A 26,580-nucleotide genomic window follows, 5' to 3' on the forward strand; every position below is an offset into this window, starting at 1 on the left:
ACATGTACATGTAACTAGTTCGTGATTTAATATCTTATTTTTGAAAATCATTTCATGGTTTGTATTTTTGCTTTTATTGATAAATGTTATTAAATCAATTTCAATTTGTTAATCCTCGACATTACTCCAATTTCTAAATTGAATCGAGTTGATTTGATTAGATGCATATTAAGATAATATAATAAAGAAATATTGTACCTTAAACACCGCTTTGATGAGAGAGAGAGAGGGGGTGAGAGAGAGAGAATATCCCTATTACAGGTGAATGCTTTTCATTCACTGAAAACTAATTCACATTCAAAACACCAATTACCCGCATTACTCATTAGTATTATACAATTAATTCAAGAAAACATTTTTGGTGAAGAAATTAAGGAAGAATTAAAGATATAGTTCACATTTGGGACAGACAATGATCTGGTAAGAACAGTGTAAAAAGTTTTAAAACACCGCGTAGTGGGCGCTGAGAAAACGTTCCTGTAGTGGGACTGGAATACTTTTGTTTCTGGGAAGTTTTGTCATCTGTGGTGTATTTTAAAGTACTACAATTTTCATTTTAGAGCAATGAATTCCGGTGTAGTATTTGTTTGGTAGACGTCTGCTGGTGACGAAAAGCTCATTACTATGTGTCGGAACTCAGATGTTGGTTTATTCTGCAGGAGACTGCCGCAGATTTTAGCTCAAGGTTAAATGATTAAATACAAAATTGGTTATAGCCATGACCTTATGATTCATAAGACAAAGATACAAGTACCGTCAGGTAAGATCGTTTGTAAAAGACCCAGTCAATGATGTATCGTGCCTCGCTCTGACTGAGAAAAGAAAAGTCGTTGATGGGTATTGTCACTGAACTACATTCATTTATTAACTATTCAACCTTGAATTAATTAATTCATTCATGTATATTGAAAAAAAAGAAGTTCTAAACATACATGTATATGTGAAATGATCGCATAAATGTGAACTTAATCCGGAATGGTAAAATCAACCCTGTGTCATTCCGAGCAAATTCACCGGTGTTCAGATCGTTGGAAATTGAAGTGTTTACCATTTCTAGATAATGTTTCTTTTTTCTACGATGCAAGATCAAACATTTGTGTTTTAAATGAAAATATGACCTTAATTGATGCTACGCACACACGCAATATAATCAGCATACATTGTAATATTTGACGTCATATGACGTTACAATTGCTTTACGTTGACGTTGCTAATATTTTTTACAAATGTGTCCCAAAATTTGTCATTAGAACGTTGAATAAAGTGATATCAGCATTAAGTTTGTATTTTTTGTGAACAGAAAATGATACAGAATAAAATTCTAGGACTAAGGACGTGAAATTTTGAGCCTTATCTCACGACGCCAATTATATACAAAATATGAAAGATCTACCTTAAATATTTCAGGAGATATTGAATAGATCACATTAAAAAAAAAAGGTCCCACTCCAAGGTCAAATTTCAAGGAATAACAGTCTTGTCATAAAGAATTTATATACAAAATATGAAAGCCCTACCTAAAATAGTTCCAGATATATTTGACAGGCTTATGTTTTATAAAAGTGTGTCAAACTTCGAGTTCAAGGTCACAAGGTCAAAATTTTAGATAGTTCAAAAGATGTTTTTAAAGATTTTTCCTATGTATCGGCATATAAAACTATGAACCCCTATTGTGGTACTACCCTACGGCTACCCCTCGGTACCATGATTTGAACAAACTTGAAGTCAGGAAACTTCCATGTAAATTTCAACTTTTCTGGCCCAGTGGTTCTTGAGAAGATTTTTTCACGTAAAACTTTGATCCCCTATTGTGGCCCAACCTACCACTGGGGATCATGATCTGAACAGACTTGAATCTACTTTATTTTAGGAAGCTTCGTGTAAATTTCCACTTTTCTGGCCCAGTGGTTCTTGAGAAAAATTTTAAATGACCCTACTTTTTGCGCTTTCGTGATTAGCTCCCTTTTGAAAGGGACATGACCTTTCATTTGAATAAACTTGAATCCCCTTTGCACAAAGATAGTTTATACCAAGTTTGATTGAAATTGGTCCAGTGGTTCTGGAAGAGATGAAAATGTGAAAAGTTTACGGATAGACGGACGGACAGACGACAGATAAAAAGTTATTAGAAAATTTCACTTGATATTTCAGCTCAGGTGAGCTAAAACGTGGGGCCCTTATTCTACAGGCCTTTTGTAAATAACATTCCGGAGGGGGTCACCAAATATATCTTTATTTACATGTGCAATTTTTTTTACTGTGTTCAAATTTTCTTTTCCTGGATAAAACGCTAACCATTTTTTACAGTTCCATAGGTATGGTTTATTTTTTTAATGAATTTGAAAATTGTGGTAAAAACGGGGTCGATTCGAATGCAAGCTCGAGGACATGCGTGTCTACACTCTAAAAACAATGTTTAGGTTTGGAACACTTTTTAAACGTGTTTAGGTCTAAATGTGTTTAGGATTGTGCTTATATCCTAAACGCGAAGTGTAATAAACATGTTCTACCCTAAACATGTTCAGACTGAGAACATGTTTAGCTATGCAAAAATACAGTATCTAAACACAAAATAACATGCTAAACACTTGCTAAACACAATCCTAAACGTCTATGCGTTTAGGTTTTGAACATGATAAGCTTAGTAACATTGTTGACATTAGTTTTACAGTCTTCATGTAGAATATTCCTGTCTTCTGTAAATGAAATTCGAATTGCAGAAAAAATTGCATGTCAGAATTGCCATACTTCAAACTGCTATAGTGTACCAGGCCCCGATAGTGACCATAGTGTACATCATACGCCGTATTGCAAGTATACACTGTCGAGGTCGATATCCAAAATTGATGGAACCATTAGAAGAGCCGTCTATGGGCTTCAACCCTTTCCTGTTGGAAATGAGCAGAGTTTAGGAGTATCCAGAAAATTTTGATCTGGAATTCCATTTCAACTTGAACAGGTCTGGACACATACATATTGAATTTTAAAAAATAGTGTAATTCATTGTCTCTGGTATTAGACGTGCCTTTAGTGTTAATTTAAACCAATGCATCACTATTACTTTGCATTGGAACAAAATTCATTTAAATCTTGTGAAAGAGAACATCAGTTGCAATTGATGCCCCCCCCCCTTTTTTTTAATTTAACATGTGACAGTGCTTGTTATGCGAAAACTAGCATATCAAAGACAAAAAAATTGTTGAAGTTGTACTTGCCGGATGATATTTAACCATGTATAGTTTACTTCTTATATGTGCATAAGTGATTTTTAATGGTTTTGTCTTTAACATGTATCGCGGAAATGTCAACCGTGTTGTTTCGGCAATTAGAATATAGAAATAGAGTTATCGGACTTGCAATGTAATTTGAGAAGAACCGCGCAAACCCGCATTGTTCGATTTGAAACATCATGGATCCCATAGACAGGGCCGTAAATTACATGGAGGCGGAGGAGGCAGCTGCCTCCTCCAACTTTTGAGCCAAAAAAAAATTAAAATTTAAAGTTCATTAGAATTTATGTTGTTTCCAATAACTAAGAACATGATACCTCCCTTAAAAAGCATTCCAAATCTTTCTTTTAGAATGAGTTAGTCAAGTAACATCTTAGAAGGCCCTAGAATCAAGGATTTTGCACGAAACGTGTTCAGTGTGCACAAAATGTGCTCAGCGTCTGGGGGCCTGGGCGGCCCCCAGACCCCCGCCTAATTTCCTGCCTCCTCCAAATTGAAGGTTAATTTACGGCCCTGATAGACACAGTTTGTAATACAAGGGATATTCTTGCTAGATTTTGCAATGTTATTCTCCTATAATAGAAGAGAAAGCTACTATCTAAGACTCTTTAATGCTGTGGATTGAGTTTTAAATAGAAGGTTAGCAAATCATTTTGTAATTGAGACAAAGTCAAAACCTAAATACAAGGAGAACTAAACATGTTCAAAACCTAAACACAAAAGAGGTAAACGTGTTCAAAACCTAAACACAATAAGGGTAAACATGTTCAAAACCTAAACATAATAAGGGTTAAACATGTTCTACACCTAAACATAAAAAGAATTAAACATGTTCAAAACCTAAACACAATTAGTTAGACATGTTCCAAACCTAAACACAAAGATATTTAAACATGTTCAAAACCTAAACACATTGGGTTGAACATGTTCAAAACCTAAACGTAAAAAGTGTTAAACATGTTTAAAACCTAAACACAAAAAGTGTTAAACATGTTTAGATTTAGAACGCGTTCAAAACTGTACACAAGAAATGTGTTTAACTTTGTGTTTAGGATCTAAACACCATTTTTAGAGTGTACCCAAGTTCACCTAGTTCTGAGATGTTACATGTACATAAAATCCGTTAAAGCATGTAAACCATAGATCTATTTTCTCTACCATAATTATAAGATTTCACTCCTTGATTGCACCATGTATCCTATGTTTGCTAAAGGATATGACGTCACACTTAGTATTTTTATGCTCTTCAAAGAAGAGGAGCATTTTGCTTTGCACCGGTCGGTATGTCGGTCTGTCGCTAAACCACATGTTGTCCGCTCAATATCTTGAGAACCATTGACTTGATCGTAATGATATTTCATATGTGGGTTGAAGATAATATCGGCTGAGATTCGGCTTGGCTGAATATTTGGACTGACGCCCTCACCGAATCTCGGAGCAGTCTTTCATAATTCAGGTCTGAAAATTTACTTTCAGATTCGGCCAATTCTAGCAATTAATGTACACTTAAATGACACTGCTGTTCGCTTCAGATAAGTTAGTTGACTATTAAACCAAATCTGAATCACAATTAATGCTGTATTAATTACCGTCTAAGTATGTAAATTCCATAAAATAAACCTTCACTAATTTTCCCGTTTAAATGAAGACTTCTATGGCGCAATATTTTATCTCCCAAAATTGAAGAGTTCCTATAGTTTGTTTTTTTAATCAGCGAAGTGCAAGTAGGTATGTAGAGATACAATGTATCAGTAACTAGATAAAGCAGACTACAGGAACTCTTCAATCCCAGGAGATAAAATATTATGCTATGGAAGTCTTCATTTGAACAGAAAATTTAGAGCCCATTTTCATTTTGGGATTTTTATACCTAGACGGTAAGCAATACAAAATTAATAGTGATAGAGAGTTAGTTTGAAAGTCAAATCACTTATCTGAAGCGAACAGCAGTGTCACCTAAGTGCACATTAATTTCTAGAACTGGCCGAAGCTGAAAGTAAATTTCCAGACATGAATTATGAAGGACTGCTCCGAGATTCGGTGAAGGTGTCAGTCCAAATATTCAGCCCAGCCGAATCTCAGCCGAGATTAGGTTGAAAAGGACTCCTTTTTTTTTTTCAGGTCAAAAGGGTCAATTTACACTGGACATAGGAATATACTATCCGCTCAATATCTTGAGAACCCTTTGCTTGACAGACATCAAACTTAGTACATTGGTACATCCTAAGGAGTATATGACCCTGATTTATTTTGAGGTCACATGGTCAAAGGTCAAACTGGACATAGGAAGATGCTGTCTTTTCAATATCTTGAGAACCCTTTGCTTGATAGACATCAAATTTGGCACACTTGTACATCATAAGGAGTAGATGATGCCTATCAATTTTGGGTTCACATGGTCAAGGGTCAAACTGGACGTAGTAATATATTGTCTCCTACATTCTAAGAATCATTTGCTCGACTGTCACAAAACTTAGTGCACTAGTACATCCTAAGGAGTAGATAACCTCTATTGATTTTTAAGTCATATGGTCAAAGGTCAAGGGTCAATCCACTCTGGATATAGGAAAATATTGTATTATCCGCTTCATGTTTTGAATTGCTTCTCGCTACTATCAAGTAAATGATACACATGTGTATAATATTAATATACATATGTACATGTAATATATTTTAAATTTTACACCAAGGCGGACATATATGTTATACAAACATTTCTTGTTTAAAACCCTGTTATGGATATAAATACTAACACCAATATTTTTTGCTTTGCCCTCAAACACGGTCATGCTGCGAAACACATGAGGGACTTCTAGGACTGGTGACAAAAAATCTTGACAAAAGTACAGCTCCATCACTTACTTTTTCCGCATACTTTAGTCATTTGAGCTCGCACTACAAACACAGCGCCTCGCGCTGGTTCGCTGCACTCACTATAAATCAGCGTGACATAGGTAATTTTACGATCACAAATTCTTCAGCAACTGATTGAGATCGGGGGTCACAGATTGAAATTCACGAATGATGCGCACCCACCCCCCTTTTCGTTATACAACATTTTACATAAGCTAGCAATTTAAATTTATTTAGTTATTTATGATCAAGAAGTATTAAGTTGAAGTCATAAATTATGAATTTCATAATTTATTTTTATTTTCAAATGCATTATGTGTAACCTCAAGACCGAGCGAAGCATGAAATGACCATTTACGTGTCGCAAATGATAACCATAATTCAATGAGTACGGTAAATTAGAAAAAGAAATTATATCCATTCGCGTGAAAAATATCATTGTTATTTATAAAAGTTTCCTTGCACTAAGCGTCCATTATAATCCAGAAATCATGCTTCCCGTTCATGTCAATACTTGTATTTAATATTGGTGTAGTTAATAAATTATGACCCTAAATTACATGTAATCCATACAAATTGGTGTCAGTGCACAAAACAGCCAACTGCGAGATTTTTTTCCTAATATTACTAAAAGTTTGATATTCTTATTCATTCAAATTTGGACTAAGCATTGATATCCTAATTGAGTAGCCAATATTTAAAAGTTTTAGTGTTTTTTGTATTAATGTCCATGAAAGAGTATCAAAGTTTTCTTCATAAAAAATCAATAAGCAGTCAAAGTTTTTTAAAAAAAAACAAAAAAAACAACAATAAGCAGTAACAGTGTAGTGCATTATATCATAAATCTAAATCAGTCTTGTATTTTCCACAATACATATATATTAAAATTTGCTATGTATATATGGTGTAACCACATAACCGAGCGAAGCATAAAATGTAGCGTGTCCCAAGTGATGATCATGATTCAGTTTAAGTACGGTAAATTGGAAAAAGAAATTATATCCATTCACTTCAAAATACATTTCATCATTTATAAAATTTCCGTTGCACTAAGCGTCCATTAGAATCCAGAAATCATACTCCCCTTTTATATCAATGCTTGTATTTCATATTGATGTAGTTTTAAAATAAAATGTGACCCTAAATTACATGTAATCCATACACACTTGTGCTGGTGCACAAAACATGTTATGGACAGGTGTCCTTTTCTTGCTTTGATTTTCTCTCATTTCGGTTAAATCCGCATCACCCAAATCCCATCAAAGTCCCGTGTGGGGGGATTTAGACATTATGCACAATCAAGAACTCTGTCTGCCCGTCTTAAAAGTCTACCTTTCATCTGGAGCAATCCACCTTCATTCTCAGCAGCAGACCTTTTGCTGGACCATGTAGGTTTTCACCTGAATTTCTCCAGCAACTGACCACTAGTCTTAGTTTCGTATTCGCATCCATCTATATGCTAGGAATCATTGTGACATCCACCTCATTAAGCACTCGACCACATTTGATATATATCCTAAAATTATTTTACACATTTTTACACCTGTAATATCACTTCAAATATGAGGTACATGTATTTCCATTTTTAAGAAAGATGAACGGGCCTATAGTGCGAAACTACCCCCTGCCACTTCACAGATTGATTGTTTATTGTTTAACGTCCCTCTCGAGAATTTTTCACTCCTATAGAGACGTCACCGTTACTGGTGAAGGACTGCAAACTTTAGACCTATGCTCGTCGCTTATGACCTTTGAGCGGGGAGGGATCTTTATCGTGCCACATCTGCTGTGACACGGGACCTCGGTTTTTACGGTCTCATCCAATGACCGCCCCATTTAGTTGCCTCTTACGACAAGCAAGGGGGTACTGAGGACCTATTCTAACCAGGATCCCTGCATGACCTACCTCACCGCAGTGAATGTATGTAGAGATGATATCTTTTAGTTTGCCGATTTTGACCTTTTCCTTTCACTTGCATGTTACCTTGTACCGCTCGGTATCGGTGCCTGGAATCTGTGCAGTACCCCCAAAAAAGTGCTATACCCAGAAAAAAGTACACTATACCCAATACTGCGATAGCATACCCAGGGAATCCTCTTAGATGGGTTGAGAAATGGTTATCTGGAAAAAATGGTACACTGAATTGGTACCGTTACCGTTATACAGCCAATTCATAGAAAAATCCAATACATCCGGCGCCATTTGCCGGCGCCATTGCATGTGACGTATTATAAGGTATACCACGCCCGATCAAATTAAAGACGATGATGTAGTTTAAATGTTGGTGGGTTTTTCTAAGTTTATAAATTCAAATATATGTATAATTTTTTATTTTTTAATGTAAGTTAATGCCCCATCACCTGTCATTTTGTCACCAAAATGAATTCAATGGATTTTTAATTTTTTTTTCCCCATTAAATATCATGAATTTAACACCAGTATTTAATTATTTCAAACACTTTTTAATCTCAAAAGCAGGCATGAGTATGTAATTTAAGTGATTAAATAATTTTCTTGCAAGACAAAATTTCTTCCTTACAAATTGTTTACACTATAAGCTATGTATATTGCTTATTTACCCGGGGGGGGGGGGGGGGGGGTGGGGGGTGGGGGGGGGGCAGGCATGCACCACAGGTTAAACAAGCAATTAATTATAACAATGAAAATAAATAACAATCATTCAGAGGTACTGATACTGGCAAAGTTAACATTTCTGCACTGCACACATCTATAATTACATTTATACATGAAATACTAATTGTAGACAGGATTTAAATTAACAACCTGATATATTAGATAAGTTAACCCAACTGTTTCAGAAACAGCTGAAAATGATATTGTTGCTTGAATACATATAAAACTGCAATCAAATCAGTATAATTATAATTTAGTAAGTACAGTATGCAAGTATAAAAAAATATGCACATGCAGGCTCCTTTAACGTAGTATTTGTTTTCTCTTTTTTAATTGTTTTATTAGTACATACCTATTCCATTTAGAAATTCAATGAGAATTTTTAAAAGAAATGGTTGCCATAACTGGAAATTAACATATATTTATCCATTGATATGTAAACATAATATACAGTACTAGGTCATAAGTAAGTTCCCAAAGAAAATGTCCACTATATATTTAATACAAAACCATATACTTTTAAACAATTTTTCTGACCGCATTTCTTCATCAATTTTGATGAAATAAAAAGCACTGATCTCAGAAGTATTCACAGTAGTATATAATAATTTAAGAATACTTATATGATAATATATTGTAAAGATATGACGATTTTAACACGCATCTTAATTTGAGAGTATATACTATTTATATAAGTATGTGTAATTGGGGGGTGGGGGGGGGGGGGGGTGGGGTGTAAGAGAAGATTTTGAAAAATTGGAAGAGTTAACTCAAAACACTATTATATATTCCTAATTGTTATACTTTCTTTCTTAAAGAGTAAATATGTATCTTATAAAGTCATGTCGCCGATCCATAGGTTTCATTTTTAAAAGAGAACATAGCCTTTGATTTATCCAAATTTTAATATTGTGTTCTCTTAGCGTATGGATAAGAATGAAACGTACAGTATTTCATGTTTTGAAAAAACGAGTTTTTCAATGCAATATATGCCTGGTGAAAATAGTATAATACATGAAACATGAAATACTGTACATTTCATTCATCTTGCGTATTTGTAATCGAATATAAAAATTTATGAAATGCATTGTTCGAAACCTGCGTTACTGACTAGCATACGTTACCAAATCATACGACATTGTGTTAAAAATTTGTCTAACTTTGCCCAAAGTATATGACCGCGTGGTTTTGAAGTTCTTTATGTTTAAGATTCTAATGAAATCAGAAACAATGCAGAAATTAGATCAAGCTGTATTCACTGGACACACCCGTCTGGCGGGGGAGGAATAAGCCTGAAAGTAACCCTACTCTAAGTTCTAACCTACATAATATCAAGCTGTATTCACTGGACACATATAAACAGAATGCTAAAGCAACCGTCAGCAGCTAGCGCTAAAGATTAGGACAGAGAAAATTCGAGTAAATATACATCTTTTAAAAATTCGCATATAGTCAATATTTGCTGCATAATAAATAGCCCCCTTTTTTGTTAAGGATACACTGGGATCCATTGAAAATCCTAGAGGTAGGAAAGAAATAACGATCAATGTGCAAATAATATAAAAATAGATAATAAGTGCATTGTTTATTTTAGAAAAACAGTGCCAATTACAGATGTATAAAGCAATAACCAAATAGTGTGTAGACAGCGACCCATGTAAACATTACCAAACAGTGTGTAGACAGCGACCCATGTAAACATTACCAAACAGTGTGTAGACAGCGACCCATGTAAACATTACCAAACAGTGTGTAGACAGCGACCCATGTAAACATTACCAAATAGTGTGTAGACAGCGACCCATGTAAACATTATCAAATAGTGTGTAGACAGCCACCCATGTAAACATTACCAAATAGTGTGTAGACAGCGACCCATGTAAACATTACCAAATAGTGTGTAGACAGCGACCCATGTAAACATTACCAAATAGTGTGTAGACAGCGACCCATGTAAACATTACCAAATAGTGTGTAGACAGCGACCCATGTAAACATTACCAAATAGTGTGTAGACAGCGACCCATGTAAACATTACCAAATAGTGTGTAGACAGCGACCCATATAAACATTACCAAACAGTGTGTAGACAGCCACCCATATAAACATTACCAAATAGTGTGTAGACAGCCACCCATGTAAACATTACCAAATAGTGTGTAGACAGCCACCCATGTAAACATTACCAAATAGTGTGTAGACAGCCACCCATGTAAACATTACCAAATAGTGTGTAGACAGCGACCCATGTAAACATTACCAAATAGTGTGTAGACAGCGACCCATGTAAACATTACCAAACAGTGTGTAGACAGCGACCCATGTAAACATTACCAAACAGTGTGTAGACAGCGACCCATGTAAACATTACCAAATAGTGTGTAGACAGCGACCCATGTAAACATTACCAAATAGTGTGTAGACAGCGACCCATGTAAACATTACCAAACAGTGTGTAGACAGCGACCCATGTAAACATTACCAAACAGTGTGTAGACAGCCACCCATATAAACATTACCAAATAGTGTGTAGACAGCGACCCATGTAAACATTACCAAATAGTGTGTAGACAGCGACCCATGTAAACATTACCAAATAGTGTGTAGACAGCGACCCATGTAAACATGACCAAATAGTGTGTAGACAGCGACCCATGTAAACATGACCAAATAGTGTGTAGACAGCGACCCATGTAAACATGACCAAATAGTGTGTAGACAGCGACCCATATAAACATTACCAAATAGTGTGTAGACAGCGACCCATATAAACATTACCAAATAGTGTGTAGACAGCGACCCATGTAAACATTACCAAATAGTGTGTAGACAGCGACCCATGTAAACATTACCAAATAGTGTGTAGACAGCGACCCATGTAAACATTACCAAATAGTGTGTAGACAGCGACCCATGTAAACATCACCAAATAGTGTGTAGACAGCCACCCATGTAAACATTACCAAATAGTGTGTAGACAGCCACCCATGTAAACATTACCAAATAGTGTGTAGACAGCGACCCATGTAAACATTACCAAATAGTGTGTAGACAGCGACCCATGTAAACATTACCAAATAGTGTGTAGACAGCGACCCATGTAAACATTACCAAATAGTGTGTAGACAGCCACCCATATAAACATTACCAAATAGTGTGTAGACAGCCACCCATATAAACATTACCAAATAGTGTGTAGACAGCCACCCATGTAAACATTACCAAATAGTGTGTAGACAGCGACCCATGTAAACATTACCAAATAGTGTGTAGACAGCCACCCATATAAACATTGTTTACTCGCAATATTGCCAATTTCATACTCACTTACATCGCTATTTGTATGCACTGGTGGCGAAAACATATAAAACTCAGGAAATTTGTCAACATCGATTTAAATGTTGCCCATGGTGAATAAATTAGGCCCTTAAAAGCTGAATTTTTAATAATAAATCGCACTACTTTCACAATCAGTTGATCGAAGAAGGGCGCATGTGACGTCACTGTACCACGTGACTACCTAACTAATTAACTAGACTTTCTGAAATCGGGGCTTAGATTTAAGTCAATTATCGCAATATTTCGGCGAACGAACTGTTAGAATTAATTACTATAAGCATAAGGAAGACAAAATACATATAATTTTGTATACTTTGAAAACATGAGATGTGTCCTTTAATGTCCCTCTTCTTGGTAAAAAATCTTCGTTCTCTCAAAGTCTAATATACTATTGTCATTTCCGATATTTGTTCATCTTAATATTTGAGATGTCAACATCTCGACCTCGCAAATCAACATAATTAATCTAACAAGTTAATTATAACAATCATCTGACAAGTCGACAAAAAGATCTGACAAGTCGAAATGATGATCTTCCCGTGTCGCTGGCTGAGTTGCACACCTTGTTCATATACTACTCAAAATTTGATAAGGATCACTAGGTTATAAGTGTGTAATTTACCACTAACATAACAAAACACATAAATTTGACTCAGAAACGTGTTTACTCAGGTTATGAATGAAAATTCATGAACGGCATGAACTTTTATCAATACGGAATGCTTGAAATCTGATAACAACACCAAAAGGCATTTCATTACAAAAAGTTAACAGCAAACCAGAAAAAGAATTACAGAGTTTTTGGGGATAATCCATCTTTACACGTAGTCGATGAAGTGTCAATACCGGATATGGCCTCCCCTTGCATCAATGACGGCTTGACAACGTCGAGCCATGCTGTCAATAAGCACCCGGATGTTTCCAATGGGAAGGTTGTTCCACTCTTCCACGAGGGTGTTTCCGAGCTCTGCCAAAGTCGTGGGTTGTGCTCTACGGCGTGAAAGGGCAACCTGCAGCATGTTCCATACATGCTCAATCGGGTTCAAGTCCGGCGAGCGCGCTGGCCAGTCCATACGGACAATTGTCTCCTGCTGAAGGTACTGCTCCACCACCCTGGCGCGATGAGGACGGGCGTTATCATCCATCAGGATGAACTCAGGGCCAACAGCACCAGCGTAGGGTCTGACGTAAACATCGAGGATCTCATCCCGGTACCGCACCCCCGTCATTGTTCCTCTCTCCAGGACATGAAGATCTGTTCTTCCATCCCTGCTGATTCCACTCCAGACCATGATGGAACCACCACCATAACGGTCATGTTCACTGATATTGGCATCATGGAAACGTTCACGTTGTCGTCGACACACTCGGTGCCTCCTGTCTGTAAAGTCCAAACAATACCTGGACTCATCGGTGAACAGAACTTGAACCCAATCGTTCTGTGTCCAAGTGACATGATCTTCAGCCCAGTCCAATCGCTCCCGCCGGTGTCGAACAGTCAGAGGGACTCGAACACATGCCCTTCTCGGGTTGAGACCTGCATTGTGAAGCCGATTCCGTATCGTATGAGTGGACACATTCACCCCCGAGGCGTTCAGGAGGTCGTTACGTAGGCTGGTTGCTGTCCAGAAGGGATGGCGTCGTGCCTGAAGAGCCACAAAATGGTATTGGCGTTGGGTTGTCGACCTCTGACGACCACCACCATGTCGGTGTGCTGCTGTACCAAAAGTTTGCTGTCGGTTCCAGGCCCTGTTTACAACGCTCTGACTGACGTTTAGTGCATTTGCAACGTCACGTTGTGAATAGCCAGCGTCAAGTATTCCAATACATCTGCCCAGTTGTTCTGTCGTCAGGCGACGCCCTACACGTTGAGGGGGCATTGTGTTGATAAACGTAGTGTAAACACTCAAGTGAGTTTGAAATTTTAGAAAGAATCAGACACCGATGCCTGAGTGAAAATCGTGCAATGGTAGCAAAAGCATAAACTGTGATGAGAAACGCATTTCCCATGGCATGAAATGCACGTGAAAATTTGTTGAAGACGTTTTTGATTTCACTTGGACACAATATTGCCAGTTATGCAGTTATTGATTTTTTAAACAGAAAAATATCTATGATCCTTATCAAATTTTGAGTAGTATATATTATGATCAGTGATATGACATTTTTAAAAACGGTTTCTATGCGAGATTTGTGTATTCCATTCAAATATATAAACTCTGAAGTTACATATTTTATCAAAAATACGTCCGAAATACCCAAGGAATTGAACATTTAAAAATACAAGAAGGGGGGTACCGGAAGTCCTGTCCACAAGCACCTGTGCTTCTTTACGCAGATACGAGTCTGAACTGTCCAATCATATGCTGAAAGTTGAGGCTACGAAAATCGCACTAAATCTGCCAAGGGTTTGTAGAGAAGCGGAACGGATCGTAAACCCTTGGCTAGCGAAGATGGTCACAAAGAGGGGGTTGCACAGAAGCGGTAACTTCCCCTAATCGGGGGCTCGTGCCTGGTATTTAAACACTCGTGACATAGAAATGATCTTCATTCATTTGCCATATAGTGTTGACAAAGGCATTGTGCCTTTTACGAAAAACCGATGTGAACTTTGCAAAGCTTTGACACCCCCCCCCCCGAAAGGCTAAACAAAGTAAATAAATGTTAAACAGTTTGAAGGGATAAGATAATACGTATTCCAGTAACAAATTGCTATGGTAAATAAATGTTTTCAAGTGCATGTATTTAGAATTTTGTTGAACTGTATTAACGCGTATCAAACTTCCCATATTTTGTTTTGTGGTCAGAGCCATGTACAGATGGTTGTAGGAAATAATATATACGAGTATAAGAGCTTTTAGACTGTAGTAGTATAGAATATTGAATATTTGATACACTGTATATGTAACCGCATACATTGTGTCTGATACTCAGAAAAAATAAAACAATTTTAATTTTCACGATTTCAAAAATTATGTTTAGACTATAACGTATCAACACATAATTTTTTTAGACTTGCCCTTAGTGCTGGGGAATCCTACAGGTATAATATCGCATGCTGGTGTCGGTGTGTTTGCTGCGAGTCCCATTCACCAACAAACTAAACAGTGTCCAGTCCAGGTTGAAAGTTTATTTCAAACACTGCACATTGTAATAAATAGAAATTTGACATGAAACATGTATAAAGACTAGAAGTATGTTTCAATTAAAAAATGTAGGTGTAAAATGTGATATGTAAAAAAAAATCTTTTGTCCGTGAGGGATTCGAGCCCGGTTGTTAAAAAAAGAGAACATCTCAACATTTTGAATTTAACGACCTTACCCACTGAATCACGCAATAGACATGCAGGTGACTGAAAATAATATCAGTGAAATCATTTCGATTTTTTTTAAATTCATGAAAAAAAAAAATGCCATAATGAAAAAAAAAATCAAAGCGATAGTTTTTTAGTGGAGAACAAAAGAAACATGTTCATGCTAAATTTATTTTGTTTCATGGAGGCAGTTTTTTTTAAATTTGGGGAGATCCCCCTATTTTAACATTAAAATCATATAAATCGCTTATTATTTGGTCATTTTAACTCAAATTATTTTTGGCTAATTCTTGTTAATACACGTCTTTTAAACTTATTTTCAAAAATGTTTGAATCAAGACATAAGTTCCAAATAGTTTTATTATATATTTGAATAACTTAATTTTATCGATCTTTCTAGGGAAATTAACATTAATTCTGGCGGGGGTGTAGGTGAATGACTTCAACATTATACATTATTCAAAAACATCAATCAACTTCCTTAACTAGTTGACAATGTTTATAATGAATTATACATAAAAGAAGATTTATGCATTCCTAATATGAACATAGACACGCGCCCATTATTACGCACCCTGTATCAGCACCCTTTATTTCATCCTTTCTCGAACACCCTGTAGTTTTCATTTGGAGAGTGTGTGTGTATATATATATATATATATATATATATATACACTGTCAGTATTTTGAGGCAGTGACCGATGTTTAGGGTGGACATCATCTGTAGATTTCACTTGTTATTGTACAATATCTTGGACACGACGAGAGATGAATTTCAATTTATCAAAATACAAATTAGACAGCATTCCAATCTGTACCAATATCACTGCCCAGCGAAGAAACCTTGATGGATGTTCTAGTAGTTGTAGAGAAATTAACGAGGACGTCCAAATTTAATCATATGTTTGCATGTGTCAAGATGCAATTGAAATAACAATCTTCGTTTTCTTAAGTTAATTCCAGTTAATTCCTATAATTATAAGTAAAACACGAATTTGAACGGTTGTTGCTCTCTCCAAATTTTACATAAATATTATGCAGGAGTAAAGTTTAGAGTAGCAAGCTTTACAGAAAAAATGATAACCCGCGTAAGAAAGGCATTTTATTCTTTATATTTCTATGTATCTTTTTAAAAATATATACAGTGTATAGACAAGCTAATACCATATCGTTAAGCTATAACGGAACAGCCAATGCACTCTTTGATCGACCTTGTTTGCAACAAACATGTATGCATTGTCTATGATAAAAGCATTTGACAATTTCGCAAGAGATTCAGTAAATATAATAAATATTGTTTTTAGAATACATCATATTTCATCATAGCTATATCAACATCACAGCTGCACTGATAATTACATAAAGAAAGAAATGTTTGAAAAGTATTTTATATGGTTATATACGCACTAACTATGAATATATAACTAGGATTCGGCAAAGCGGGACCACCACCATCACCATATCTCAAAAAGTGTTTTTGAATGACCGTGTCTATTCACCTGAATTTAATCAATACAAGTTTAATGTGGAAGATAGCGTCCCAGGATACATACTGCATTCAACATCTGTCCCTGGGTGAATATCAAAGTTTCACTTCCGATGTTCTTGGCCTTCTACTGCGAATACCTTTAGAAACCCAAATCTATATATAAGGCGCAGTATCTCTACAAGTTCCACTGTAAACTGATAAAAGTTACACTCACATTCTTGAATAACAAAGGACTACAATTTTAGTGGCCTTGACTTTTCATATCGTACACGAAAAACAGTAAGGTCATCAGAATTCTTTAAAATAATTTAAATTCACTGCGGTAAATTTTCGCGGATTGCACATTGTTTACAGGTTCATTGTAATTTCGTTAAAGCTTACGTGTACGTGTGGTTTTTGTATAAAGCATTATTACAGCAACAGAAGCGGACATTTTCACATTGATTTTAAACCAAACATCTATTTCTGAATTTCTAATAAACCCCATAATGGAGTTGCATGCCTGTGTTGATCAAACTAGCCCATGTGCGAAGTTAATTTATATTAAGAATATTTACTAGTTCTAGTATTTTTATATTTTATTGAATTGACTTCATGATCAATTAATTGTGTAGTGTAAATGAGTGATTTATTTAGGTCAATTTCAATGGAAATAAAAAATCATTGAATGCAAAGAGTAGTTAAGGATAAATTACTGAAATAATTTTTTTTAAAACAATTTACGTGACGAATTTTACAAATGAATATTCTGATTGTTTATCATCTTCCTCTCTCCTTTACTTAAAATCTGCCGTTCCCCCTCTCAAATTGTCGAATTTCAAGCATTTTATTTTCGAGATAAAACTCTTAGCCTGCCTCTAAGTGCAACCTTCCCAAGTCAAGGGTTTGTTATAATTTACATTTAGTGAGAAATGTAGTACATCACAAACTCTTGACTTGGGAAGATGTCTAATTTAATGGAAACATCTGAAGTTTCGGTTTCACCTAAAGGGGAAGTTTCACAACTGGTATCCGCGGAGGCGTGGCTATACAGTCATTCTTTTATTTATTTTTTTTCCTTGGTATATTTTAAAATTCAATTTCTAAAATAAAATCCATCATTCTTGTGTTTCATGATTTACTGAGGTAGTAAATCTACGGGTGTAGGGTAACCACGAATTGTATGAAAAGTGATCCTCCACGAAAAACATGCACGTACTGTTTACAGTCAACCCACTAAAAATACAAATAACGTAAAGTACACTAAATAACATATATTAATTGATTTGAAATACATTAAAATACAATTAATGCAAAATGCGCTATATATCAAAATTGATTTAAAGTACCCTAAATATATATAATTTATTAAAAATATACTACATGTATATATACAATTATTTCCAAATCCACTTAGTCGACATATAAATGGCATCTGGAATAAGGAATATGGGGTTTGGATTATATATTTATTCTATTGGAGGCGGAAGAGAAAGAAACAAGGTAGAAAAGTTTGAATTAGAAAACGCGCATTTTGTTTCTCAAAAAACTTTTTAACTTTTAATCAAAACATGTCTTTCTATTGATACCTATAACAAAAAAGCTTTCCAAGAAACGAAATACATGTTTACTAATCTGCTAATTATTCCAAATTTTCCGACTTTGGATTTTTTTTTTCTTCTACCGCCAATAAAAATAAACTGAGTTATTCATAATTTAAAACCGGGACCAGGAACATGTGAAAATTTATTACAATGGAGAAAGTGTTGATTTCCTTGTGATAGCTGTATTCAATAGTGTTAGTGTTGCTAAAATAACTCCTCTCTTACGTAAATCCAGGCGTATTTGAGACGAAACGTCGGTCGAAACGTAAACCGTAACCGGTTCCGGCATTTACACGTTTTCCAGAATCAAACATGAAGGTTTGCGAACAAAAGTGGATGTAACCTATGCCAGTGCTGAGTTCAACATCGTAGCGGCTAGCCTAGCTGCTAGGCTAGATATCTAGGTATTTTGAACGCACTGTATTAATTAACGCTTGTTATTCCTACGTAGGGCTAGCCTAGCACATCGTTCAAGATCGTAGCGCTACCGAGCCCTACGTAGCCGCTACGATCTTGAACGCAGCCCTGCCACAGGCACTTGTTTCATACATGAGTCCTCCGTCCTTAATAATACCACACAGGCACTTGGGGGACTCATGTATGAAACAAGTGCCTGTGTACCCTGCCCACTTCTTTAAAGATAATGATTTTTCAGTATTCAGTCAATAATCTCTTTATGACATGTTTTTCAAATTATATACAACTCTATTTCTATAAGAGCTTATTCCTTTACATTTTTGGTAACAGACCAAGTGTATACGTCAATTCAAATAAATCTGAAAATACTTAAGGGTACAATGTATAACAGCGGCGCTTGATGTCGGCATACTTCACGATGTGCATTAGCACTTCATGAATAGTATGCCGCCGTCAAGCGTTGCAGTTCATACTCGCATGTATTTTCAAAAATGAATGATTTTTTTTTAATATTTACATCTTACTTTTATTTCTATCAGACTTCCCAACCGTTGGAATATATATACTATATTTAGGCCCCATCTGTATTCATACGCACAATGTTTACAACCGCATCGCATTCAAGAGGAAATGGTTATCATTACAATGTTACAATGTGTAGAAATATCGAAAATAGAAACATGGGAAATGTAAATATAGAAATATCGAACGTAGAAACATGGGAAATGTAAATATTATCACTTGCACACAGATATGACGATACAATTGAGTATTTAATATAAAGTGCGGATATTTATAGTAAAGGAAAAGCCCGGGTACTCTCCATCGAATATATATATATAGGAATTAATATCAAGATATGTGTCTTATATTACACGCTGTTTACTCGGCTTGGTGCGAGACTCGGGAAATGGTGTTGAATAGCTTCGATTGATTGTGGCGTCACAAGTAAAAATCGCGTCACTGTATAATAAAAACGCAGGAAAAGTTGTTTTTCATCGAGAACTGGGCAACGTGACATAAAAAAGGCCACATGTGCATATTTGGTTAGTGTAGTTCCTCTTTTTGAATTAGTCTGTTGAATAAATTATCTCTTTCGGAATCATTTCATTCACAAAGACCTAAAAATGGAACCCTAACTTAGCATAGCCAAACATTTTAATTGACATGATTTTAAAAAACGGAGAGAGAGGGGGGGGGGGGTACCATGACACCCAATTTTCTTGAAAATATACCATACACGTGATTTGGTATTTAAAAGTACTACCAGGTAGCGACATTGATGTGATTAAGATTTATAAGAATAGTATCTACAAAGCGGCTGTATCTTAGTGAAGTTTTGATGTATAATGTATATAGGGCAATGACCGGTGAAATGAAGTCTCTGTCTTAAATAATTTAGCGTTGACCTCGGAGCGTGCCGACCTTTTAGTTAAAACAAACTGTTATCTAAAATCGTCTTTGCATGTTAACTTTCGAATGTTTAGCGATCTGCTGTAAGATTGTAACCATTATCGACGCTTTTGTTTTCATTAGATATACGCAGTAGATGGGATTCTTGAAACACACGGACCTCATTGGTCACGAGTGACACACCTCCCTGAAATCATGTAAACACAACTATGTCACGCGGTAGAAAATGTTGGCAAATTCTAGTGATCTGATTCGTGGAGAGGGACACACCTCCCTCCACAGTCACATGGTCAATGTTAGCCGTATAAAACGCATTGATTGATTATTTTTCAGAATATTCAACATTTTTGAGAAAGAAAATGCCGCACTACAGTGACAAAAAAGTTGGAGTAGTAGGATGCCCCGTGCACCACGGACAGGTAAGACAAACTGACTGACCAAAACACCTGATATCTTTCGCACATCTTATAGTTAATATATTTTATTAAAAATAATCAAACTAGGACTTCAAGAAAAAGCAAATGTCATACTTTGCATGGTTTTAATCCCGCTTCATTTTGTTAGAAATGCTCAAATGTATAGGTATTATGTATAAGTTTTGTTTATGGTGAGAAATTTAGTGTCTTCTCTCTTTCTCTCTCTCTCTCTCTTTTTTTTGCTACGCGTAATTTATTTTATTGGACGGTACAGACAGCGCCCACTTTAGATGATGTCTAATTGGTCGAGAGGGACAACACCTACAAAATAAAACGGGGAATATTTAAAAAGTGATAAAGTTACACATCATTTGAAATTTTCATCGAAATTTTAAGAGATCTAAAAACAATTTTGTAGATATTAAGTATTTGTTGAGGGGATTATAGCGTTGCTGTTCTTCGACTTCATACGTATTGAAATTAAAAAAAGAAAGAAAAAGGCCAAAATATTTTTGGGGAAGTTTAAAGTTTAAATAAAAGTTAAGATAAAAGTGAATTGGATGGATCGAGGAACCCCATGGTCTCCATTGTGCGTCTGATTCTTTGTATAAATACGGCCACCCCGAAGGCTTAATGCAACCAAGCCGTCCTCATTAAAAGACCACTTTGTGTTTACTTATTTCATAAAGCAGTATTTCAACACGAAAAAATATTCTACATCAAGTATTTTCCACCTCAAACAACACGAAAACATTATTTCATTAATACTTTAACATCACATGCGCTAGTTAGAATTTTATTTCATATCTATATTCCTTAGATCTTGAAATATTTTGTAGTTTAACATGCTTAATTTTTTTTATCTCTATTAATGCCACGGTTTCTTGGAAGAGGTTCTACTTGAAATATTGAAAAAAAAGAACAAACAAATACACCCCTATATATAGAATGATAGTTTGTAAAGCATTTTCTATAGCTACTAATTTGTCCATTCCTTTAAACTGTTAAGATTTTCTACAATGAGCATGACAATTGTGTGCTATTCTATTTTCTATAAGGAGAAGAACTCGTAAGTTGCAAGAACTTGTTTATAATCCTTTTGTAGTATATACAATAAAATATGTTCAAATCAAGATTTTCTACAACAACAACAGCAGCAACAAAATAAATTTAATAAAAAAAAAACCCACACACGTTTCTTTGAGGTATGCAGCTGTAGACTTCCTCGGTGCAGTGAATGATTAGGCTTCCTCGGTTCAATGAATGCTTGGAAACTAATCGAACACCCCACCATTGGGGAACATCATGATAATATATTATATTTGAATCAGAGTTTTCATGAAGTAAATATTCATTGGTATGCTTTAAATATTGTTTTGCATAGATGTGTTTTATTTAGGATGAAAAATGAATTGAATTTGAATCCAAATATACTTTTTACATCGCGTTTGAAAGCAACGGAATTGGCTCATGTGTAATATAAACAAAGTATATCGAATGACGAAAACCAAGTGTATGTAGATTGCATTCCAACACGGTCAGAGTTTTTGGGATACTGAAAAAGATTAATGGTGCTAAAATCACTGAAGCGTTAACTGGGATAAAGGACAAGAGAATGAAAGAGAAATAAAATATGACATGAAGACCAGAAACGCACGGCGTGTGACGCTATAAAAAGACATCAGCGCGCGAATTGTAGATCACATTAAATGTCGTGCGGGATATCTTTGTGCATTGGTGAATAGTAGGATTAAAAAATGAAAACTTATGAAATTATCAGGAGGAATACGATTAGAAATATCCCTATTGGAACACTTTTTAAAGACAGGAATTCAAATAGCAAACACTCTCATAGAAAACGCCCTCTAGTGGCAATGTGAAAGGAAATTGTCATTTGTAGATCGTAGACCAATCGAAAGATGAAAACAAGAATTGTGCGGAGTTCGTAAACAGAAGGGCATCGGAAAGGTCTGGCCATGAACTATTGTCCTTAGATTTACAAATAAACAGGGTATGAAATTGCCGATTTAAATATCAGTCAACAACGAACCATAAGTAATAGGGGATTTTAATAATTCGTTTTCTGTTCGATTTGAAATTCCTGTTGCATGTACACACACATGCGTGAGAGATTGTCTACCAAATGTTAGATTGAAAACAAAAATCAAATCATTTGTTTAAAAAAAATACGGCTTTTTAACAAAAATGAATATATTTTTGAATATCCATATAATTTGGTTGGAGCGCCGTTCCCATTGTCGCATATTATTATTATTATTAATAATGAACTTTTTCTGACAATATCTGAAAAAGAAAATTTACAAGAATCGTCAATAAAGTAACCGTTAATTACTGTCTTTATCAGTGCCAGCACGCATGGCGCAATTTCAAAATATCACTACTTTGTACAAAAAATAAATATGATAATGCCTGATTTTATTCGTGTAATAATTACAAGTTCTAACTGTTTTCCTACAGGCCAAACCCGGAACAGAGAATGGTCCTAACGCTCTCCGAGAGGGAGGACTGATTAAGAAACTGATGGGGTTGGGACTGGACGTGCACGACTACGGGGACGTAGGAACCCCCAGTCACGAGGATGACCACCACTTTGATCTTCCGGTCAAGAATCCCAAACATGTCGCCACAGCCTCGGAAAATGTAAGTTGAAACCTGTGCTTCTCTTCTTCCTCATCCGGGTTTTTACATTTTTATTGGGACAACATTAACGAGCAAACAATTTCTTGATTTTTCTTTTATCAACTGTAATTGTATTTATACAGACGCAATGAAAATTCAACGCGTTTTCAATGCAGACACTATGGAGCAGTCGTGAATTTGGACATTTTGGAACAAAATGTTCATTTCAACGCGAAAAACGCCAAACTATGATTACCGCTAATGTGAAAACAGGGTTGCATATCAGTTGAACGACTGACAATATCAACATAGGCCATCTCCAGCCTAAATGGTACAGTGTTACTATTACTAATTAAGATGGGGAGCGCGTGTGGACACCAGGTTTCTTCCACTATATATTCTATTGTTTGTACAGATTGCTGCTGATGTGTATGACGTAATCAAATCTGGAAGAGTCTGCCTCGCTTTGGGTGGTGACCACAGCATGGCCATCGGCTCCATTTACGGACATTCACTGGCGGAGCCAGACCACGTGGTGGTATGGGTTGATGCTCACGCAGACATAAATACCCCATTGACGTCATCTTCCGGAAACATGCATGGAATGCCCTTGTCGTTCTTAGTGAAAGAATTGCAACCTTACATTACTAAGCTCCCTGGATTCGAATTCATCACTCCATGGTAATTCATTTCTACATCCTTTTATTATATAAATTTTTGCTCTTAATCCTTACGTTGCATAGTGTTTTTCACACTGCTGTGGAATATTTCTTTTTTGAATTCATTTCTTTGTCATTGATACGTTTTGATTAAATTGTTTGACAGCTTGTCTGCAAAGAATATCGCCTACATTGGACTTCGTGACGTGGACCCCGGAGAAAGGTGAAATTTAGTTTTTTTTTCTTTACAAATATCTTTTTTTTTTTTGGTATGGTCAGTCGATCCGTATCATTTGATTAATATATATTTCATCTCGTCCTCTATCAGATTTATCATCGAGAAGCTTGGAATCCACTCGTTCTCAATGTCAGAAGTGGACAGACACGGAATCAAAGATGTAGTGGAGAAGGCTCTTCATTATCTGGACCCAGAGTGAGTACTGTTAAAATGTCCACGGGAAACATTACCTGTATCATACCACGTGACTGAGAGGGGTTATAAGGGTAGGCGACTTCTTAAACGCGCAGTGCCTGTATTTTTCGCCAAAAACTTGACATTATATAAAGAGTGTTAGTCATAGGAAACCTGTACACTGCAGACATTGAGGTGATAGAACGAAGTTTACCATGCATTCTGTTCTGATTCAAGATGGCTAGCGATACAGCAAGGCGCGACTGTGTTTCAGAAAACATGTAGTCATATCTTCTGTCTTCAATTCTATCACATTGTGGCCAAATTTGGAAAGTCTTTACGCATGACTTATGAATTTACATATGTCACGGTAGCACCGACACTGACAAATTGTTTAAGATGACGTCATAAAACTTCTCTATTTAGGAATAGGCATCTCATTTCACGTGGAATACCTGGGATTATACTTTTAAAGGGGCCACTTAGTCTTTAATGGTGCTGTTTCCGGGAATATAATTTTTGACTCTATGAGAGAGGATGTTGAGAAACCATATGGAATCCTATGGCCACATCCAACAAGCTTTAAATTAACTGTTTTGTTGTCATTTTGGCTAACATTACAAGTAATCTTGTTGATTTTGTCTTGTACGTTTTATGTCTCGTCAGAATTGTTCATTTATACAGTCAATGACTGTAGGTGAAGTAGCATAAATTTAGACCTATTCTTAATGCTTACGGTCATGCCTAAAGTGAACGTTGTTTAACGTGCCAACGCCGGTAATATCTGGAAGACCCGTGATTCTCACATCTAAATGCCAAGCGTTTGGCGAAGGAGTAATACGTCTTAGGTTTGACGCGGTCATGGCACGAATGGTGCTCGAATTCACGACCCCCTGGTTACGAAGCGAACGCTTTACCACTGAGCTACTGCGACGGGTCAATGTTTTTGATTTTCTGAAATCCCCTCCCAAAATATCTTTCTAATTTGATTCCCTCATTTCTACACACACACACTTGAAAAATATCAAATTCAAACCAGTATACCCTATACCTTTTTGTTTGTTCAGGGGAGTTAAGCCCATTCATCTGAGTTTTGACATCGACGCATTGGATCCCTCCTTGGCCCCCAGTACCGGAACTCCCGTCCCAGGGGGCCTCTCCATCCGAGAAGGAAACTACATCTGTGAAGAGCTCGCCGCCACTGGTAAGTGGACACAACCCTCACGCTTGGCTTCTCATATATTTCAATGAAACAGTTTTTACTTTTGTTCTCAGTGACCAATCACATTGACAGAATGGCATAGCATTGTCATTCAAACTCACTTTTATTGAAACCATTCAGCCAATCAATGAGTGAAATTTGCATGCTCGATCAAGCGAAATGACACGCTGTCATTGGAATGACAGTACTTCTAGAAGAGTGAAATTTGTGCATGAATTTTAACTGAAAGGTATAACAGAAGTGTTCGATTGTGTAATTTTCAAAACACAAATACGTAATTATTGTGCATGCAATATATTTTACAGGTCGATTATCATGCGTGGATTTGGCGGAAGTTAACCCAAGTCTTGGAAATGATCGTGAAAACCAGATCACAGTCAATTCTGCGCTTCAAATCATGACGCATTGCTTTGGTGGTCGTCGCCAAGGTGTTTACCCGAAAAATTACGAAATTCCTATCCCGATCCCTGCAAATATCGTGGCCTCACCTCCTTCATAAGAAAATTGTGAAGGGGATCTGGGTGTAAAATAAGTTAGCATAATATTGGGAAATGAATTGTATGGGTGATTTAATGTATGTGTGTGTGTGGGGAGATAGATACTATTACAGAGAGAGAGAGAGAGAGAGAGAGAGAGAGAGAGAGAGAGAGAGATTTAGCTTTGTCTTCCAGACTATTACATGTATTTATACACAATGTAGAATGTATATATTACTAGATGAAATGTATTCATCAACATTGGACCAACTATTTTAATTTCATAAACATATCGCATATAATCATCAACATTGTGACCAATTTCATTTAACATCTATCATTCTAATGTTTAACCACTCTCCCGTGGTTGTTAATTAATCATGTTTTGCTTGTTAACGTTTTTTTTTTTTTTTTTACAAAATTAAATTAGCGAAATATGTGCTATTGATTCTTTTAGATTGTTGAATAAAAAACTGCATCTC

General features: G+C 36.0%; 1 protein-coding gene across 4 annotated transcripts; it reads left to right on the forward strand.

Moving 5' to 3' along the window:
* Positions 1–609: 609 nt before the first annotated feature.
* Positions 610–26,580, forward strand: LOC125650739 (arginase, hepatic-like). 4 transcript variants are annotated; one of them, XM_056166391.1, is made up of 9 exons: positions 18,327–18,847; positions 20,397–20,470; positions 20,607–20,692; positions 23,168–23,350; positions 23,745–24,010; positions 24,155–24,211; positions 24,317–24,421; positions 25,468–25,604; positions 25,928–26,580. In XM_056166391.1, the coding sequence occupies exons 3-9, from the start codon at positions 20,633–20,635 to the stop codon at positions 26,119–26,121; spliced, it is 1,002 nt and encodes a 333-aa protein (XP_056022366.1). In that variant the 5' UTR covers positions 18,327–18,847; positions 20,397–20,470; positions 20,607–20,632; the 3' UTR covers positions 26,122–26,580. The 4 variants fall into 4 exon arrangements, with proteins under 4 accessions (XP_048735223.1, XP_048735222.1, XP_056022366.1 ...); XM_048879266.2 differs by lacking the exons at positions 18,327–18,847; positions 20,397–20,470 and adding an exon at positions 610–685; XM_048879265.2 differs by lacking the exons at positions 18,327–18,847; positions 20,397–20,470 and adding an exon at positions 676–760.

The sequence above is a fragment of the Ostrea edulis genome, chromosome 5 (assembly GCF_947568905.1).
Source record: "Ostrea edulis chromosome 5, xbOstEdul1.1, whole genome shotgun sequence".
In the NCBI taxonomy this organism is placed as follows: Eukaryota; Metazoa; Mollusca; class Bivalvia; order Ostreida; family Ostreidae; genus Ostrea; species Ostrea edulis.